At 37.8% G+C, this 21578-nt stretch overlaps 1 protein-coding gene across 2 annotated transcripts; it reads left to right on the top strand.

Moving 5' to 3' along the window:
- Positions 1 to 715: 715 nt before the first annotated feature.
- Positions 716 to 12539, top strand: LOC141554565 (pancreatic adenocarcinoma up-regulated factor-like). 2 transcript variants are annotated; one of them, XM_074286582.1, is made up of 4 exons: positions 716 to 1128; positions 7241 to 7298; positions 9251 to 9371; positions 11876 to 12539. In XM_074286582.1, exons 2-4 carry the CDS (start codon positions 7244 to 7246, stop codon positions 12201 to 12203), a joined length of 504 nt encoding a protein of 167 aa, XP_074142683.1. In that variant the 5' UTR covers positions 716 to 1128; positions 7241 to 7243; the 3' UTR covers positions 12204 to 12539. The 2 variants fall into 2 exon arrangements, with proteins under 2 accessions (XP_074142683.1, XP_074142674.1); XM_074286573.1 differs by lacking the exon at positions 716 to 1128 and adding an exon at positions 4929 to 5236.
- The last annotated feature ends 9039 nt before the right edge of the window (positions 12540 to 21578 follow it).

Below are 21578 nucleotides of genomic sequence, written 5' to 3' on the forward strand. Positions count from 1 at the left end.
AAAAGTTTAAGAGATTTAGAGCTGCTTAACAGCAGTCCCATCCAATATGTGGATAATATCTTGATCTGCAGCCCAACCCAAAAGATTTCCTTAGATGCAGCCATAAAAAAACTCTTAACTTTCTGGCCTCTAGGGGGTACTCCTTATCCAAAGCCCTCATTGCCTGTCAGTCTATTAAATATTTGGGCCATTAACTAACTCCCACCTCCCGTTCTCTCGCAGAGAAGAGAAGGCAGACGATCTTATCTCTCCCTGAACCTGCCTCACTATGCACTTTCCTGGGCACGGCTGGCGTCTGCAGAATTTGGATACCTAATTTTGGGATTATTGCCAAGCCCCTCTATGATTCTATTCAAGGCTTTCCCTTGACTGGGGTCCCATTAGGCCAAGGCTTTAAGATCCTGAAAGCCAATCTGACTTCTGCCCCTGCCCTTCACTTCAGGGAGCATATTTGGCTGCCCATGCTGATGCCCATGTGCCCCTGACTATGGTACTTTTAATCCCCCAGCTCCCTGACTCTTACACCTCTTCATATATCTTGAAGGAACAAGCCCTTGTGGAAGAAAGGAGATATGCCTTTTCTCCTTTTGGCAGCCCCGAAGGTTCTTTCTGAATACAAAAGCGAGCATCTCCCTAAAGCTACAGAGGCTCATACTCAGACAGTCTCCCCTGTAAATCCAGGGGACATAGTACACTTAAAATCCTGGAAGCCTCAGGGTCTGACCCTCTAAACATAAAGTGGAAAGGACCATATACAGTCATTCTGACCACTCCAATGTCAGTCAAACTCAAAGGTTCTCCAGCTGGACTCATGTTTCTAGAATTAAAAATGCTACTTCTATTACTTCTCCCTCAGACTTCCTGAATATTACTGTGAACCCACAGAGGACCTGGAACTGTTCTTCTGAAGGCCTCCTAGAAACACTGGAAACACAATGAATAGAGAAGAGTGACATTGTCTGTGTCCTTCTCTCCCTCACTCAAGCTTTCTTTCTCTTCTGTTATTTCCCACTTTTACCAGGTGTGACTTTAACAACACGCCGAGGATGAAAGCTTTGTTCCTAGTATTTTCTCTCCAGCTCCCCTGGTTCACCATGTGGCCCCCGCCCATGGGAAGAGAACTCTTCAGTAAGGCTTGGGAACTCCGTGGGGAGTGGGGGTGTTCAGGATTGTTGAATGTGCTATCAGCAGCCCACAGATGGGACCTGCTGCATTATGTTCAAAGGCCCCATTCCCAAATGTCACCATCCCCACTCTGGATGTCACCCCATTGTACTAGCTACCCCCAAGGGGAATAACCTTAACCTGTTTTCTTGCCAGAAAGGATCTCTTACCCACACATCTCAACACCTATATCACAAGTGAAGTAACTGTCACTGTGACACACAATGGCCATGTTTACATTCCAGATGCTGGGACATTGACTTGTTCCACCAATAATATTGGAGCAAGTGCGTTCAACCCCTCTCACACCTGCCACAATTTCACCTCAGCAACCTGCACTAGCTATGCAGGTGGGTCAAGGGCTCACTGTACCTATGATTAGAAATATTTGTGGGATATCCATTCCAAAATTCTGGCAAACTCACTCATAACGCTTCTCTGTCACCTTCTTTGAAGCTTCTTCATTACCTTTTGAGAACTAACATTCCTATTGGCATAAGGTCATGTAATTATAATCATCCCTGGGGACAACTAACTAGGAAGCTACTACAAAACAACCTCAGGTATCATCTGTGCACCTAAGGGAGATGCTTTTTTTTTTTTTTTTTTTTTTTTTTTTTTTTTGTAAAATGGGTTTTCCATTCTACTTTATTGTTTTGAGGGACTTGTTAAAAGGAGTGCCTCTGACTGGAACTCTCCTCAACCTCTCATCCTCTCTGCCCTTTTGAACATTGTGGTACTTGCACCCTAGGTCATCAGAGTGCTCCTTTCACTGTATATAATGCCATTGCTTCGAACACTGCTCCCACCCATTCAAGGAGACACAAGGGGGAATTTGGGGAAAATGTTCTTTGGTATTTAAGGAAAGACACAGCAATGCTAGTTCCCTTTTGGGGTATTTAGAACATGAGAATGTCCTCTCCAACCTGTCTCAATCAACCAACTGGCCAATGAAACTGCACACTGTAGGAGAATCTCTGGACTCTCTTGTTAACATAGTTTTAGAAAATAGGCTAGCCTTTAATTACCTCCTTGCCTGCCAGACAATCTGTTGATCAGTGATAATCAAGTTCCTGAGACAATAATGAATAGATTACCCTTCAAATCTACTTGTAAGCCATAAAATTAGCAAATAAGTAACAACTTTGTCCTATAAATCTATCCCTTTTTTCTTGGGTCCTTTGCTAATTCCTTTTGGAAGTTATCTTGCTGTTGTCAGTGTAATAAATCTTTTGCCCCTTAATTTGGAGACCGAGTTTATGAATTCTTTCACCATATCTACAACACTGACCTGGGGACCCCCAAATGTTGTTGGGATGCTTTATCTCTCAACAACAGCTCACTTTAAAACCATAAATTATAATTTGTAGATTGGATAATAAATGTCATTATCTTTAAGTCTTCCAATGCCAAATGAAGTATCTTTCTGAGACCTATGACTCATGTGATACAACTGCTTCCCAAATTTCCAAGCTAGCATCAGAATTAGCCTACATTGGTATGAGTAAGCATTTGTTCAAATGTGAGGCAATCGATAAATCTTTAAGGGTCTGTTCAGATTTCTCATTCCAACAATCCTCAAATTTCAAAGAGATTAGATAGAATTTTCTGACCTTTCTACTCCCAGTTCTCCAATCTTCTACCTATGAGTAAGATCACTTAGTAGTTTTATGATGACAGCATTATTCCTCATACATATTTCTTAGTGGTCACCAAATCTTTTAATTCCCAAAAATTCTTTGGATATGGTCAACTGGTGAGTATGTCCAACTTTTCTGGAATTCACTCCTTGTTGTGACATTATGCTACCTACATACTTTATCTCTCTCACTGGATGGAACTAAATATTTGTCAAGAAGGGAAGGAAGTACTGGTGGAAAAGAAAGATATAAAGGCTTGAGAGGGCCCAAGGATTCACTCACCTGGGACAGGGAAATTGATATATACATACATGCAAACAAATATACCACATATATGTGTGGGTACATATATATATATATATATATATATATATATATATATATATATATATATACATATGTGTAGATAGTTCCCCACATACATTCCTCCTGAGGAAAGGCAACATGTCACAATGAATGGAGTGAGAGCTGCAAAACCAACGTGACTTGGGTTTGAGTTTTACATCTAACACGTACTGGTTGTGTCACCCAGGAAAGGCTTTGAACCTCTCAATGCTCTAGTCAACTTTCCAAGATTGCATTGCCAAGAAGGCACTCTCTTACATTGACAAAAGTAGTTTTCTCACTTTAGAGTTTCCTATATTAATGAAATAATGGATCTTATCCCTATTCTTTTATATACTTTTGCACCAGAGCCAAATTGAGGTCACTCAGTGGACTTGTTTGATTGAATTGGCAGAGTTATCTTATTCTTTTGGGGATAAGTGTTGCACAAAGAGTAAAAAACAGAACTAACTAAGAAGAGTTGGGCACTTGATAATGGAGAAGCCCTCCATTAATGAATTAAAAGCCCTCCAAAATATCACTGTTGGGAGGGTCCTTAGATTGTAGAGAACAAAACTAAAGCTGTTACGTCCTTAGAATGTAGACCATAGAGTATTGAACTGTTGAATAAAAAACAGAAGCCATCAGTACATTAAGAATCTTTAAATTAGACCTTAAATTAGAATGCAAAACACTCAAAGACAGAGAATTGCACAGAATTCCAAATCTAAAAAAGACTTTAGAATATCTAATTATTAATTATTATTTATCTTTTCCTTATACAAATAGCAAACTAAAGCCTTCAGAGGTTAAATGACTTCCCATAGTTATAGGGTAAATCGGTGTCCAAGTTCCAGAGTAGAATTGAGGTCCATGTATGTCCCAACCAACATTCTTTCAGCTTCAGCCTAATGTCAGAATTCAGTTCAGGGTATGCTGGATGGCAAAAGAGAATAGCTTGAGGGTTCAAAAACATAGATAAGTCCATAGAGATAAAGGGACTTTTTCCTCTATGGAAAAAGTAGTGGAAAGGAAGAACAAGGAGAGTGATTAGAAAACAAAGGAGCTGTAAGAACTTTTTGTTTTCCCCAAAGCCCTTCCCCAACACACATATACTAAATAGGTTTTGAAAATAACACAATTCCTGCTCAATAATGTTTTCACAAGGACAGATGTTGTCCATCAGTAAATTTGTGTGACATTCCTTCCCATCACTTTTGTGAAAGAATGTAAGTGAAGAAAAAGAAGTTCATTGTATTAGGAAGTTCTAAGACATTTTCTCTTCAGCCTCCACTACCCTACTCCACCCAAGGAACCCAAGGATATCTATTAGAAGGGCCAAAAACAGTTTTCTTGGGAAAGTGCTCATGACTTGGCACTATTTGTTTCATTTCCTTGAACTAAAATTCAAAACTCTGAGCAAAAGGGGGTCATTGTTTGTCTGTTAGGAATCAGCATAAGGAGAGAAGAGAAGAATCTGAAGGTAATTCCCAGAGAGTGGAGATAGTTGGATGCAGATGATATGGCATTGCCTGAGCAGACTGAATAGTCTTAGTAACTTTCTCTTGCTCTCTAGTATCCTACAATGGCCCAGAGACTTAAGCTGCTAAAAGAGAAAGGGTTCTGAAAGATCATCAATTCAAATCCATTCATCATACAGATGAGAAACTAAGGCCCCAAAATAGGAAATTATTTGGTCAGACAAGGTCAAACAAGTAGGGCCTAAGTATCCTGACTCCAGATCTAGGATTCTTTTAAGTAACAGGATGTATCCACTATCTATACTGCAGAGCCTGGGAATCATCCATCATGGTCCGGGATAGGAATCTCTCTTGGCAGGGAGAAAAGGGTTCTTTATTGTCCTACACAGCAAGAGACTGGACATAGTATTACTACACATCCAGGAAGGTTTCTTGGCTGACTTCAGATAATCCCTATGTGAATGGCACTGTTTTAGTAGCAGCTGTCATAAAAACCCTGAGAAGTCTAAGGGGAAGCTATGGAAGGCTATGGGGGAAGCTTTGGAGGGCTCTCCAGGAAGCAGAGCTGAGCTGGGAGCTGGGCCAGATGCCACGGATGAACTCACTCTGCATCTAAGTAAACAAGAGGTAAGTATAACTCACCTGGGTAAGAAGAGATAGCAAAGCACTCCCAGACCAGAAAAGGTAAGGAGGAGATGCAAAGGGGATGGCCCTGGGATCAGATCTGAGCCCAGAAATTGGAAGATAAAAGACAGGAATGGGGATGGGACTTCTAGATTCAGATCTAGAGACATTAGAGCTTTGACTTCTAGATTCAGATCTAGAGACATTAGAGCTTTCAAAGAGCAGAAGAGAGTGATAAGGTAGACCAAAAATTTTTAATTCTCTCTCCTGATTTTATTTTCCTGGTCAGTTGTTTTTCCAATGGGATATTTCACTTTTTTTTATTTTTCATTCTTTTGGTTTTACTTTATTATACCTTATTCAAATCTATTTTTTAAGGAATTTTTTTCCTCAATGAGCTTTCTTACCTCCTTTCCAATTTGGCCAATTTTATTTTTTATGGCATTCTTCTCATTAACTTTTTGTATTTCCTTTTGCACCACTTTCAATTCTCTTCCTAATTTTTCCTCTACCTCTCTTACTTGATTTTCAAAATCCCTCTTAAGCACTTCCAAGGCCTAAGACCAATTCTTATTTTTCTTGTGTGTATGTGTGTGATCCTCCTTGTCACTATAGTAACTTTCTATGGTCAGAATCTTTTTTCTGATGTCTGCTTATTTTCCTAGCCTAACTCTTTGTTAAAGTAGGGCTCTGTTCCCAGGTTGTAAGATGCAATATCCCAAATTCAGGGGTTTATACAGCTGTTCCTAAAGGTCTTTCTAGGGACCTGGCCACAAGCAGTGAGCTACTCTGGGTCTGCCTGCAGCAGAACTTCAGGCTGGACTCAGACCTTATTGTCACAGATCTTTTCTGCTGATCTTCTAAGTTGTCTACTCTGTTTTTCTGTGTGTTCTGATGCTCTGAAATTTATTTAGAGTCGATATTTAAAGGAATTTGGAGCAACTTGGGGAACACTATGGGGAGTTAGTGCTTTTACTTCACCATCTTGCCTTCACCTCAGAGAAAGAGAGAAATAAGAAGCTGTGATCTAGGGAGGTTCCGAAAATGCTAAGTGGTACAAAAGTAGGACTCTGAGTTTGGAATGAAAAAGTACCTAAATTCAAATTCTGCCTTAATCACTTACTAGTCATAACTTTGGGCAAGTCATGTAATGTTTCAGTCTCAGCTTCCTCATCTGTAAAATGAGCAGGTTAGATTAATGGCCCCTAAGCTTTCTTTCCAGCTATGATCACCATGTAATATTTGTTCTCCACAATAGTTTCTCATCTTTCCTCTGTTTCTCTCCAGACTGGGTCTCTAAACCACATCTCTGGAGGACCAAAGTTGAAATCTTAGCTTACTATCTGTATGACATTAGACAATTAACGTCCAGTCTTTTGGTTTAATTCTAGATTTCTAAGATCCCTAGGTTAAGCTCTAAATTCTATGGCATGCTTCCCAGCCCCTGGCAGAGAGATGTAGGAATCTACAGGTACAGGGGAAGGCACATATTTCCAAACATTGTCAACATGTTGATTTCTTAACTCCACTTATTAATTCAATTTGGAGGGAGTCATGGCAAGGGAAGGGACAGTATATAGTGGCAGTAAAGCCAAAAAAAGCCTCAATATAATATTTCTCAATACATAGGGGGAAAAAAAGGCATCCTGAAGGATAATGGATGGGGCAATTTTTTTTACTACTTTTTAAAATTTAATAGCCTTTGTAAGAATAATTATGTGAAAGAGGTACAGAGTAAACCTCTGTAAAGCAAACCAGTAAACAAGTAAACCAAAGATCTAAGGATTCTTATGGGATTTAGTGAGGGAGGGGGCCTGGAAAAGGCTGGAGAGAATTTTCTCTGAGCTTCAGGAAAAATTATCCCAAGATCTGACATTACATTTTTGTGTTTTGTATATGAAAATTCTTTTAATTGTTCACAGTTCTTAAGTTCATAATTGTAAAAAAAATTAGTAAATAAATCATATGATCCTATGGTTCTTTATGACACTGTATCTTCTTTTGCAGACCATGAGATTCTGCCTGGTCCTTGTTCTCTTGGGAGGAATAATCTGCAATTTCTCTGGTAAGACTTGATCCCTCTCTCTTGGATTCTAGTCAAGGCATCTCAATTTGTCCACCTTCCCAGTTCTACCCGTACACAGTGCAACATGGGGATTGAGAAAAACTGGGGTCACTAGGACCCCCAGGTTGGATAGCACCTGCTGAAGGCTTCAAAGATCTTCTCTCTTGCCACAGGCCCCTGATTCCTTGAAGTTCTGCCCCTAAACAGCCTTTAAGAATCTCCTTTCAATGCCAAGGATCTAAGGATTCTTATGGGATTTAGTGAGGAAGGGGGCCTGGAAAAGATTGGAGAGAATATTCTCTGAGCTTCAGGAAAAGTTACCCCAAGCTCTAAGTTGCTACTCTCTCAAGCTGGTGATGCATCATATGGCATGGGGCCTTGTCTTGAGCATAACAGGAATTTTTAGCTAAATCCACAAAGTCCTACAAAGCCAAGCCCCAAGGAAACTTAGACTCCTCCCTTGTGGAAAGCAGAAGTGGGTAATCAATAATGCTTTTCTTTCTCTATCTTCTAGAAAGGTACTGCAAAAGAATTATATTGTTCAAACAGCAGATATTTGTAGTCTAGGGAGACAATTGTTTTACTGATTCCAGGATAAAAACTACTTCTTCTGTTCAGGGAAGATGAGGGTACAGGGAAGTAATTTAATGTCAGATAATAGTCAACTTCACTCCTCTCCCACCAAACGTTTATTTCACAAACAATCACAAATACCAAGATCACATATTAAAGCAAAGAAGTAAAATGTATATGTGAAATATTACAGCCCATCCATACTTTTGCATTCTGGATTTGGGACTCCCCCAGCATGGTGGAAGAGGTAGGGATAGGGAGTGTAGAATTAGGGTTTGTTTGAAGCCTTCAGGTCCTTGGGTCACTACAATGAGAATGGGGTATTGACAAAACTTAGGCTTAATGATTATCAATTCAGATATGGGGGAAGGGTCACTTTCTTCTGGATATTGGGTGTCCTAGACCCAAGAAAGAACTGAAGTTGTTCTATTTTTGTTGCATAGCTTCTGTTTTAGAGAAGTTTGAGAGATCCCCAAGGGCTGCAAAACATTTCTGGTGCTCCATCTTGTTATTTGTGTGACTCCAATTATTAATATTTTTATTACTGCTATTACAACAAATCATTATCTCCAGCTGCCTTCTAGCTCTAAATCTAAGAACCTTTAATGTGTTAGATATGCAATATGAGCATCCTGACTCCTTTGGTGTTTCATCAGATACCTTGCTTCACAGAAACTGCCTTGTGTTCCTGAGCTGTGAGTTGTCTTGGAAACCTGGATTCCTCATAGAAATGCCTCACATCTTCCTTATGGAGAGAACTTTTACCTACTATCTTTATTATGTCCTTAAGCTTTTGTTAAAGTACTAAATCTTTAAGGGAAGCCCAGAGGAAAGGCTCCATTTTTGTACATTCAAAACAAGTCTTTCCTTTTCCCTGAAATTAGGTCCCTCTTCCTCACTACCCCAGAAGCTTTATCTTCCTTGAAGGCTCTACTCAGCTTCCACCTCCTTCATGACATTATCCTCTATTCCCTCTAATTTAACTACTGAGTTTGTAGTTCTCTCCCACTTTAAAGTATATCCTCAGTGAACACACTATGCATTCCAGTGACCTGGAATGTCCCATCCTTAGTAAGTTCCACAAGAACAGGGACTGTTTTATTTACTGTATCTTCATTGCCTAGAAAATTGTCATGCACATAGTGGGTACTTCACAAATTGAACTCAGTAGAATATGATCCTCACTCAAAGCCTGTAGGGTTGTCCCTATTCTCCAAATCAGATAATTGACTCTCAGAGAACCAGAAAGATTCATCCCAGGCCCACCCAATTGAGCTACAGCAGTGACCACTTGGAGATCTGTTAGAGCTCCAAACTCCTAATGCTCCTCCACCTGTCACACCTCAGAGGAAAGCTTCTCTTCTTGCTGTCCCTTCTAGGTGTACATTCTGAGCAGCTCTCTGACACTGGGAATGGCTTTTTCTCCACTGATGAAGAGCAACTTGGAGGCAAAATCCAAGCTGTTCAGTTCTTTGTGGGATTATTTGGCGAATTTAAGGGGTAAGTGGAATCCATGGAGTCCCCAAGCTTCTTCCACCCAAGCCAAGTTTCCCTGCAGCCACAAGTCAGGCTGTGCATTGCAAGATCTGCTGCAGCCTCCACTGCTTCTCTATGGACCACCTCAACTTTCCCATAGTAACGGTGGCCTCTGTAAACAAACTTTATAATGTCAATGAGCACTGGACAGAGAGACAGGAGACCACAGTTCTGGTCCGGGAGTCCCAAAGATACTATTAATTTTCTATGTAAACTTGGAGAAGTCATAACCTTTCTAATTTTTGTTTTCCTCATTGGTCTAATGATGGGATTGCATTAGATGATTTCCTAGATTCCTTCTAACTCTTATATTCTCAGAATCTATTCCAATATTATTCCAATACTTAGGTTGTAAGGTGCCTTTCAACTCCATTATTCTATGTTCTAATGTTTCTTCTGGTTCCTAGACAATGATTCCACATCCCTAAACTCATGAGATTCTGTATTGGATTTTACACATAGACAGAACCTCTCCCTTCTTAACATAGATATACTGATATAGGACATGAACTGGAAAACTAAACTAGGGCTTGTACACAGGTGCTATGTGATAAAGCATTTACCAGTGGGATTGGCTGGGTGAGAGGGCACCTGCATGTGGAGGAACAGACTTGAAGATCCACCACCCTCCCCATTTTCTAGATTCTCTACTTCCATCCCAGAAACACAGGAACTCCAATTTTAGAAAACTTATGGTATCTGAATCCAGAGCTCCTCTAAATGGCTTTGGCCAAGCACTCTAGATAGATCTTCCCCCCACTCATATATAGATGGCTACTATTCTTTGCCCTATTTATGAAAAAGAGCCTCAGTTTCCCTCTTCTTTTCATTTCCTGCCCCTTTCCCCAAAGCCATGAGGGAGAAAATGAAAAAGTGAATGGATGAATGAATAAATAATTACAAAACAGAGAATTTCATCACTGACAAGAGCTTTGAGATCATTGAGCCAAGCCTCTTCATTTTGCAGATCATAGGATCTAGAGCTGGGGAGGACCTCAAAGGTCAACTAGTCTAACCCATTTTCCAAATGAAGAAACTGAGATGTTTCAAGAAGCCCAGAAAAGTGAAGTTACTAATTCAAATCTACTTAATAAGTTGAAGGACCAAGATTCAAACTAAATCAATTGACTCTAGATAAGTTTCTCTTTTCTATAGACTATCTGGTCTCATTACCTCAGAAGGGGAAAGACTAGCAACAGGTAAATGATATAGCAAAAAAGGAACAATAAGATGTCCCTCCAAAAAAATCATTTCAATAATAACCTATGATTTATAAAGTGGTTTCTTTACTATCATTCCCATTTCACAGGTGAAAGAATCAGAACTCAAGAAAGGTATTTCCAAAATCACTGCTTATTTAAACATACAAAGTTAATAAACATCACACCCTGGGTCATTTGACTCCAAGTCTACACCCTTATTATTACTCAAGGATGTTAAGTATAGAGAAATTGAGATATTCTGTTTTTTTAACCTAGGGATAAGATGGATTCATGGCTTGCAGACCAAATTCAGGGCAGACATTAGAGATCCACTAGAAGAGTCCCCTGCATTGCCAAGGGAATAGGTCATATTATCTATGAACTATCTAGACACTTCTATATCCTTTAGGGCAAGTCATTTCACATCACTAGCCTCAATTTCCTCATATGTAAAATAGGAAGGGCTTGAACATTATGACCTTTAAACACCCTTCTAACTCTGAATTCCATGACAGAACCATAGGCACTTACTATACACCGTTTATAATGGACCATCACATAGAAGTCGTTCAGTGAAGGTTTGTTACTAATAGTATTGTAGATCCACCTAATGCCATAACTTTGAAGAGTATGCATTGTCTGTTCTAAGGGCTGGGAGAGCCCTTAGAATATAAAACAGAATATAAGGGTAGCAAGAGCCTTTAAAACATATGAGAATGTGAGAACTGGGATAGACCTTAAAGATAATATTCAACAATCTCACTTTGTAACTAAAGAAACTTGCTTTGATCTTGAACTGGAGACAGGGAAATTTTAATCTACATTTTGAGGCCAAGTTTCCAAAGTGTTTTCCCCACAATAAGTCTGTGAGGTAGGTAGTACAACTAGTATTATCCTTAACTTTACAGATGAGGAAACTGAGACCTAAAGAGCTAAAGTCACTTGCCCAACATCACCCAGATAAGAAGGATCAAGAATATAAACCATGATCTCTTTGCCCCAAGCTCAGAATTCTTTTTACTACAGTGTCTTACAAATGTCCCTACAGAGATAAGATATCATAAAACAATTTCTGAATACACAACATGCAATGGAAGCTGTAGGATCATCTTTTCTGGAGATTCCCCTGGACAGAAATCATGAAAATCATCCAACTTTTCTCCTATAATTTACTATCCATTTTAGTGAAGTATTTCCCTATGTAGAGAAAAACACTGGGGGAGATAATGGGTTCAAAGGAATTTTAAAATTTTCCCTTTCTTCCAGTGTGCAGATAAAAATGAATTCTGAATGGAGTGAAAAATATGGACTCTCTTCTGGCAATCCTGAGAGATTCACCCTCTGGGAAGGGGAAAGCATAATAAAAGTATCCGGCTATCATAATCTCTGCATCTACTCGATCACTATGGAAACCAATTTTGGGAGAAGTTTCACATTTGGGAAGCCGGTTGCAAATCTAGGCCAGAGGTTCACTGCCTCACCCCCTCAGGAGGGGATGGCGCTCTCTGGCATCAAGGGTTTGTATGACATTATATGTATCAAAAAACTGGCATTTGATTGGAAATTCATTCCTGAAATAACACGCCACAAATAACTCTACCTGAATAAGACCTCTGCTGTAGATACCTCAATTGGGCCTTTTGAAAACAACAAAGCAAAGGCTTCCTAAGTCACCTCAGCTGGACCCCACTGAAGACCCCCCAACTTAATAACCAAACAACTTAGCATCCTAAAACTATTACCCATTATACTATACTAAACCATCTGTCCCTTCTAGTAAAAGATCTAACACTGTATTTACCTTGAGTTGTTTTTGTAAGCTTATATGTTACTTGACCTGGGTTACTCTCCCAGAGACCTGGAGCCAAACGTTTGCCTGAGGATCCTAGAAGGGGAGGGGAGAGGGTACTCATGACTCAGGTGATGTGATTCCCCCAGTAGCTGCTGATCTAAAAATAAAGGAAAGAAAGAAGTTAAGACTGTGATAGGGGAAAACATCCTGAGGAGATTTAGAAGTCTAATCAATCAATAAAGCTTCTGCAAAAGCTGTATCTCAGTTTGTAAACAATATTCTTTGGGACTAAATGAATTTGAGCAAATGTGGCAGTAACAGAGGCTTTCACTGATGAAAGAAATTCTCAAAACATGGAAAATAGGGGCTATCTCCTATGGAATGAGGAATTGAGTAAGGTCCAGACAGAAAATCTTTGATAGATTCCTGTGGGGGCAAAAGATCACCAAGATCTATACTCAAATCCAAGGCACATTTGAGTACTTTCCATCTGTCCATTTTCTAAATTTTGGAGTATTGGAGGCCTGAGGCTAGAGCAATGAATCCTGGGTACTAGTGCTGATTCCGACATTTGCCAGAGCTATGGGGCCATGGTGGACTGGCTCTAACCCCCTACCCTACCCCTGACTCAGTTTCCTCATCTGTTAAATGAGGGGATAATTATGAACTGGCTTACCTCATAGGATTAGGAGGAGAATAATGTGTAAACTATGAAACTCAAAGCAAATAGGAGCAATGATAGCAATTTGTGACCTTTTCTTTCAAATACATCATTAGTCCCCTCCCATAATAATAAAAATTAGTTTTTGTATAAGAACTACTATATATTAGCCACTAAGCTAAGCTTCTTCACAAATATTATCTTATAGGATCTTTACAACTACTCTGGAAAGAGGTGCTATTATTATCCTCAAACAGATATTAAATGACTTGTCCAAGATCACACAGCTATTATCTGAAGTTCAGTTTGAACTCAGATCTTCCCAACTCCAGCACGAGCATTCTATCCACTGTGGTCATCAGCTGCCACCTCCTATGGACAATATTCTGTGATAGTCAGTGCAGGTAAAGGCTCCTGGAACATGTTGAGAGTTTTATGTACCCATACCTGAATCATTTCCCTGTTTTCTTCTATTTACAATGAGCATCAGACTGTCATCCAATATAAATAATTAATCTGTTCTAAGGATAAAGAATATAATTTGGCCACCACAGTCATTCTGACAATGCATGAAAAGTCCCCTCTCTGCTTTTCTTCTAGCCCTACTCTTACCTGAGCTGCCCACAGTTTCAACATATATTAAGAAATATGATCTACAGCAGGAATTCTGAACTTTGGATCATAGAGCCCTTTGGCAATCTGATGAAGCCTATGACTCTTTTTCAGAATAGAATATACACTATCAATGAAGAAGAAAATAAAATAATTGTTAGGAGCTATTTTGACCATTTTTATATCAATAAATCTGACAAGCTAGGAAGAATGGAAGAATATATAAATATGAATTGCCAAGATTTACAGAAGAGGCAATAACCTTAGAAAAAGGGAACTAAACAAGTCATCAATGAGCTCCCCAAGAAAAGGATCTCAAAAGCAGATGAATTCATAAGTGAATTCTTTGTTTTTTAAGTTGGGAGTAATTTATTTATTTATTAACAACAACCAAGATGGAGAAAATACCAAAGAATCTGAACAAACAGAATCCACCAACACAAGTTAAGAGAATTTCAGACAAGATAGAACAACTAATCCCAATGAACACCATAGTCCTTGGTACATAATAGGCATTTAACTGCCAATTGATAGACTGATAATTAGGGAAAAAAACTTTTTTCATGGAAATTATGGAATTTTCCAAAGAATTAAAAGCCATATAGGCTCAACTACCCAAATGGGATGAGAGGCAAACATGGATGAATCTTATAATCACTGACTCTCCCAAAATATTTAATAAAACAAATCAACCTAAAACTACAGTCCAGGATATCCAATAAGACATATCATAATTAGGATAACAAGTGATGATAGACACATAAAAAGAACCTCCAGAATACTGGTAAGGAACTAACTCTTAATATGTTACAATTAAATTCCAGCATTATTTATTATGATAGAGAAAAAATGTTCCCTCATGGTAAAAATAGTATGGGGAAAAAAATTAGCATCACCGGGGACTTCTTTTTTTAGCTTTTTATTTTCAAAATATAATCATATTCACCCTTGCAAAAGCTTGTGTTCCAAATTTTTTTCTCCTTTCTTTCCCCCCACCACCTTCCTTAGACAGAAATAATCCAATATATGTTAAACATATATGATTCTTCTATATATATTTCTACAATTATCATTCTGCAAAAGAAAAATCAAAAAAGGAAAAATTGAGAAAGAAAACAAAAAACAAGCAAACAACAACAAAAAAGTGAAAATACTATTTTTTGATCCACATTCAATTCCCACAGTTCTCTTTCTGCATGGCTTTCTCCATCACAAGGCTATTGGAATTGGTCTCACAAGTGAATTGTACTAGACATTATAAAAACTGATAATTTCAATAAACTATTTGGAAATTTAAGTAAACATTAGCTACTTGAAAAAATAAGCATAGAAGGAATCCTCCCAACTTTTTTATAACACAAATATGGAGCCAAGGCATAAAACAGGAAGAACAAAAACAGAGAAAGAAAAATATTGACCAAATTTCCTAATGAATATTGACATAAAAATTTTAAATGAAATATTAACAAGGAGATTACAGCAATGAATACATCATGAATATCACTCATTATGACCAGATAGAATTTATAGCAGGAATTCAGGACTGGTTCAAAACTGAGGAAATTCATAACATAATTGACCACATAATAACAAAACCAATAGAAACCATATAGTTATGGAAAAAGTCCTTGACAAAATACAACACCCATTCCTTCAAAAAACACTAGAGATTATAGGAATAAATGGAGTTTTCCTTAAAATAATAAGTAATATCTATCTAAAGTCTTAAACAAGCATTGTCTATAATAAGCATAAGCTGGAAGCCTTCCCAATAAGATCAGGAATAACCTAGGATACCTATCACTACCACTATTATTCAATACTGTATTAGAAATGTAGTTATAACCATAAAAGAAGAAAAAAATTGAAGGAATTGGAATAGGCAATGAGATAATATCACTCTTTGTAGATATGATGTTGTACTTGGCATTTTAGAAAATCTTAAAGAACCAACTAAAAAACTAGTTGAAATAATAAAGAACTTTAGCAAAGTTGCAGGATAACAAAAATATAACCAGATAAATCATCTCCACCTCTATATATTGCCAAAAGATTCAAGCAGCAAGAAATAAAGAAAAATTCCATTTAAAATAAATATAGATAAGATAAAATACTTGAGAGTTTACCTGCCATGGCAACCCAGGAGTTATATGAATACAAAACACTTTTCACACAAAGTTAAATCTAAACAATTGGAAAATTTTTAATTGCTCATGGGTAGGCAAGACTATATAATAAAAAAGACAATTCTATATATTCTAATTTTTGGTACCTGTCATACTAATCAAACTAACAAAAAATTATTTTATAGAGATGTAAAAATAATAACAAAATTCACTTGGAGGAACAAAAGGGAATCAGTAAAAAAAAAAAAAAAAAAAAAAAAACAAAACTGTGAAGGAAGGTGACTAGCCATAGCTCTTAAACTATATTATAAAGGGATGTTTACCAAAACATTCAAATACTGGTTAAGAAAAGGAGAGGTAGAGCTATAGGATATATTAGGTACATATTACATAGTAGCAAATGATTATAGTTGGTAAAGGAACTCAATATCTGACAAAACTATACCAACTTTTCATGCTGATAGGATAAGGTCTAAATAGACACATAATTTTAACATAGTTTACCTGTTGAATCTATGGATAAGAAGAAGAATTTAGGATCAAACAAAAGATAAAGAGTATTACAAGATATAAAATGGATAATTTTTGATTATATTAAATTAGAAAGGGGTTGCATAAACAAAAACAAAACACCAAAATTTAGAAGGACATCAAAAAACTGGTATGAGGAAAATTTTTCAAGCATTTCTGATAAAGGCTTTATTTCTCAAATAGATAGAGAACAGACTCAAATTTATAAGAATACAAGATTTATAAATGGCCAATGGATATAAACAGGCAATTGTCAGATGAAATCAAAGTTGTCTAGAGACATGAAAAAATGTTCTAAATCACTCTGGATTAAAGAAACGCACAATAAAACAACACTGAATCACCACCTCATACATAGCAGAATGACTAAAATAACAGAAAAGGAAAATAATAAATGTTGAAAAGAATGTGGGGAAATGGGGATACAAATATATATTTGGTGCATTTGTGTATGGATCCAACCATTTTCAAGAGTGATTTGGAATTATGTTCAAAGGGCTATAAAACAGTGCATACTTTATGATCCAGCAATATCACTGCTAGGATTGAATTCCAAAGAGATAGAGGGAAAGATAAAAGTCATATTTGTACAAAAATATTTATAGCAACTTTTTTCTGGTAGCAAAAAAAATTGTAAATTGAGGAGATGCCCAATGGCTGATTAAGTTATGATATATGACTATAATGGAAGATCACTGTTATAAGAAAAAATGAGCAGAATGATTTCAGAAAAACATGGAAAGATTACATGAACTAATGCAAAGTGAAGTGAACAGAGCCAAGAGAATATTATACACATAGCAGCAATACTGTATAATGAAAAACTGTGAATGATTTGGCTATTCTCAGTAATACAACTCAATACAACTTAGCAGGGGATCTGTAAGAGGTTTCTCTAATGCCTCCCAGAAGTAATTGGGGCTAATGGATCAATGAAGATGTGGGGAAAGTAGGAAATATATGCAAGCATAGAAGTTGTGTGCAGAATATATGCACTAGAGAGATCAGTTTTCTCATTCTCCTATCCTTTCACAAGCATTGGTGTCCTGCTTTCTAGAGCCCCATGCTGGGGGTGCCAAAATATACCATCCAGACTAGTTCTCTGGAGGACTTCCATATCAGCCCAAGTCCTTGGTCTTAGTGGAGGAGTGATGAAGGAAGGAGAGCCACCATGAGGATGGTCAAAGATAGAGTCCATCTATTTCAAGTCCTCTCAACCCTTAGTACAGTGATATCACACTGAGCATGTGCCAACTGTAGAACCATTACATCACCAGATCACACTAAGTATATGCCAACTAGAGTGATTACATCATTGCATCATACTAAGTATATATGAACTAGAGAACCATAATCTCATCAATCACACTGAGTAAACACCCTGCTGTAAGTATCCTTGCTTCAAGTAAACTTTTCCCAGACTTCCCCATTATCTCCAGTCCTCTACATCCAAGTTCTATAGTCTTGTGATGGCAAAGAGCCATCCATCTCCTTCCTTCCACATTTCCTTCCAAGTGGCTCAAACAGAGTAGCACTCTGCATGTACATCTTTAAAATTCTGAAAATTTAAAGAAAAAAATAGGAATAGGTACCTGGGAAGACAAACCAATGGTAGAGAACTCAAGTGAACAAAATTAGAATAACCAGAAAGCATGGCTACTCAGTGCCAGTTCCAATGTTTCTTAACTCTAATTTTCTCAAAGCAGTTGAAGAAAACTCAAGTTATAAAACTTGTTATTCCATATGAATCATTCTTCTTTAAACTGACTAAAAGAAGACATTTAGCAGGTCAAGGTGATAAGGAGAGTTGATCCTGTTTTAACAAACCCTGAAACTCTTTAATTTGAAAGTTCTTTATACATTTGTTATTTCACAAACACAATAAATTCAAGAAAAAAAAAAAAGAAAAGGAAAAGTTAATTGCCAAATCCTATGAATGGGACAGTAGGAAGAAATGGGAACATAGAAAACTGGGACAGAAGTAGGTTGTGGTCATTTTTTTTTTTTAAGCATATGTTTATATGCTAATTGTAGTTTTATATACTGTGATATTACATCCACTCACTTGAAAAGAGGCTAATGGAGAGTGGATCACTCCTGTGAGGTTGGAGCACCATCTGGTGAACAGTGAAGAACACTGCAGCTCTTGGGAAAAGTTTTCATCCCCAATGCACTTCCCATCTTCTGGCACGAATGGAAATGGCGCCACCTAGTCAAGTTCCACACTATAGTCATCCAGCCTAGACTATTGTATCAGCTCAGCTTTGAGACTTCCGAGAAATGAGATACTGCAAGAATAGTGAAGAAAAGGGGGCTTATTTAGCCTTAAGAGGAAAAATGTCTAGAACATGGAAAAGATATTCAGATAAGTGCAGTTTTGGTTCAAATGGATGCAGCTTCCTTATCTCTATGCTACTTCTGTAGCATTATTATTATTGTAATGATAAGAATAATAATAACAACATGAAAGAGCTACCACTGCTATATAGATATTGCTTAGGCTCTGTTCTGAGCATTTTACTCACAAAAATGCAGGAGGCAAGCAGAGGTCTGGAAATTGGCCCAGTCAAGCAGCTTATAAGGATCTGCTTATTTTCTCCTTCCTCTCTATTAAATTGGAACATGCTGATGATTTAAGCTCTGTCTTCTGTCTGACAATCAGCATAAGTAAATTTGAGGCCAAATTTGATTCGAGTCCTAGATCTCTATCTACAGCACCATCTAGATGCTATGATGATTGAAGGGGAAACTACTGATGCTGCATGCCCTTGTGCCCCATACCACCAAGGAGCTCTATCAGTACACTAGCTGAGAGTCTCCTAAGAAAATTAAGTCCATTTCAAGACCCTGAAAAAAAAAACTAGCCTTGCCTAGATGTGGTAGGACTTTGGGACAATATTCCTACCACAGACACATATGCAGCTGCTTAATTAGTCAATTAAGAGACAACTGGTTGCTCATAATAGTTTTTATTTTGTTTTTATTTTTCCAAATATATATAAAGATAGTTTTCAACATTCACTTTTACAAAGTCTTGTGTTCCAAATTGTTCTTCCTTCCTCCCCCTCAGCTCCTTCCATAGATAGCAAACAATCCAATATAGGTTAAACATCAGCAATTCTTCTAAACATATTTCCATATTTGTCATGCTGCTCAAGAAAAATCAGATCAAAAGGTGAAAAAAAAACACAAGAAAAAAATAAACAAACAAACAATAAAAAAGGTGAAAATATTATACTTTGATCCACATTCAGGATCCAGAGTTCTCTCTCTGGATACAAATGGTTATTTCCGGCAGTCTGTTGGAATTGCTTTGAATCACCTCTTTGTTGAAAAGAGCCAAGTCTATCATGATAGATTTTAAAAATTAAAAAAAAGGAGACGGGCATGGGTAAATATAGCTGAGGAAGCAGCCCCACCCACATGTGTACCTCCTAACAAGAACGCAAGCAGGCACAAATGTGTACATATGACTTGTCGCAAGTCTTTGGCTATTGATACAATCCAACAATTGATCACCTTGCAGACAATGTAGGGATGGATGACCTTCAGTTCTACTTAGGCTGATCCTTAGACAAATGACAGAATCCATCACCAAACCCAAATTTCATAAAAAGGAATAAGCTTTTCTTAAGTATCTACTATGTGCCAGGAACTACACTAACAACATTACAAATATCATCTCATTTGATCCTCACAATAATCCTGGGAGATAAATAGAACTATTATTCCCCATTTTAGAGTGGAGAAAACTGCCCAGATCACCCAATTAGTAAGTATTTGAGGCTTGATTTGTACTCAAGTCCTCCCAACTCCAGGTCCAGCATTCTATCTGTCACCTAGTTTATTAATGCTTTAGACCTTCCATTCTAGTCCTCTACCACCCTTTTCCCACCTGATTTACTTATTGGCCCATTTGGATCCTGATTACCTCAGAATGAATGTAATTAGCAGGCATTTTTGCTTTGGCCAGAAACCCTGAGGTCTTCCCTTTACAGATTTATTTATTTATGTTTATTTAGATTTTTTTTCTTTTGACTAGATGAAAGAGGTTCTTTGCCTTAATTGCTACTTAGCCATAATTCCTTTTATTTTTTGTTTTGTTTTGTTTTGTGTTTTGTTTTTGCTGAGGCAGTTGGAGTAAAGTGACTTGCTCAGGGTCACACAGCTAGGAAGTGTCTGAGGCCAAATTTGAACTCAAGCCCTCCTGACTTCAGGCCTAGTGCTCTATCCACTGAGCCATCTAGCTGCCCCAGCCTTAATTCTTGAATAGATACTGCTTCAGTCCCGATCTATATCTGGTCACTGGACCCAGATGACTCTGGAGGGGAAATTAAGGCAGGTGACCTTGCACACTCTCTCACTCAAATCCAATTCACTTGTTTGTCATGGCATCATGATGGCATGGCCTTCCAACAACAACCCTCCTGATGAAATTCTACCCATTCTTTAATGCTGAATTCAAATACTACCTCCTCTAGGAAACACCCTGATCTTCTGTATTAGTCTAATAGAAATAAAATGGTACTCAATTAAGTTGTGCAGCTACTGTTAATAGGAAAGGTCTACAGTTAGAGGGCAAAGCCAGAGATCTTATAGGCCTGGATGAGAACAGGGGTCAGCCTTCAGCCTCTTAGAGAAAACTAAAGACTCAGAATGCCCATTCATTAAGTAATTAAATCAATTCTGGGATTTAGTCAGCTCAGCACAGTACCAGATACATCTTGTGGTAGTTTAGACTATTGGAGACAAAAATTGAACCTTAAAGGAAAGGATAAGGAACCAAACTAACAGTATAAAGCTTGCTCCTGATTCTTTATTCTATATGTCCTACTTGGAAATACACCAGCTTCTCAGGAGAATCAAATAAAGGATCCTTTTTTCACAATAAAAGAGGAGTTCTGGGGGTGGAGCCAAGAGAATGCCAAGGACAAAGCCAAGATGGCAGAGTAAAACCAGGAAGCTGCTCCAGCTTTCCCAAATTTCCTCAAAAAACCACATGAAACCAAGCTTCTGAACAGAGTCTGATGAAATGAAACCACTCTCAAGCTCAAGACAGATTGGAAGGACTTCAAGAAAGGTATTTACCTACTCAGAAGAGGACAAAGTAGAGAGCTTTGACTTACTCTGTTAAGCATCCTGAGAGTTCACTATATGAATGCCAAATTTAGTGCAAATGGCCTATTGAGTTAAACCACTGCAGCTTAGAAGTCCAGGCAGAGCTTAAGAGAGCCACCCATCTCAGCA

This window comes from Sminthopsis crassicaudata, chromosome 1, assembly GCF_048593235.1.
Source record: "Sminthopsis crassicaudata isolate SCR6 chromosome 1, ASM4859323v1, whole genome shotgun sequence".
In the NCBI taxonomy this organism is placed as follows: Eukaryota; Metazoa; Chordata; class Mammalia; order Dasyuromorphia; family Dasyuridae; genus Sminthopsis; species Sminthopsis crassicaudata.

What these genes read in the sequence shown, in the direction of transcription:
- LOC141554565 (XM_074286573.1), top strand. Translation starts at nt 5,138, where the DNA reads ATGGGGGAAGCTTTGGAGGGCTCTCCAGGAAGCAGAGCTGAGCTGGGA. An exon ending in TGCATCTAAGTAAACAAGAG is followed by an intron (nt 5,237 to 7,240) that starts GTAAGTATAACT and finishes CTTCTTTTGCAG; the next exon opens with ACCATGAGATTCTGCCTGGT. An exon ending in AATAATCTGCAATTTCTCTG is followed by an intron (nt 7,299 to 9,250) that starts GTAAGACTTGAT and finishes TGTCCCTTCTAG; the next exon opens with GTGTACATTCTGAGCAGCTC.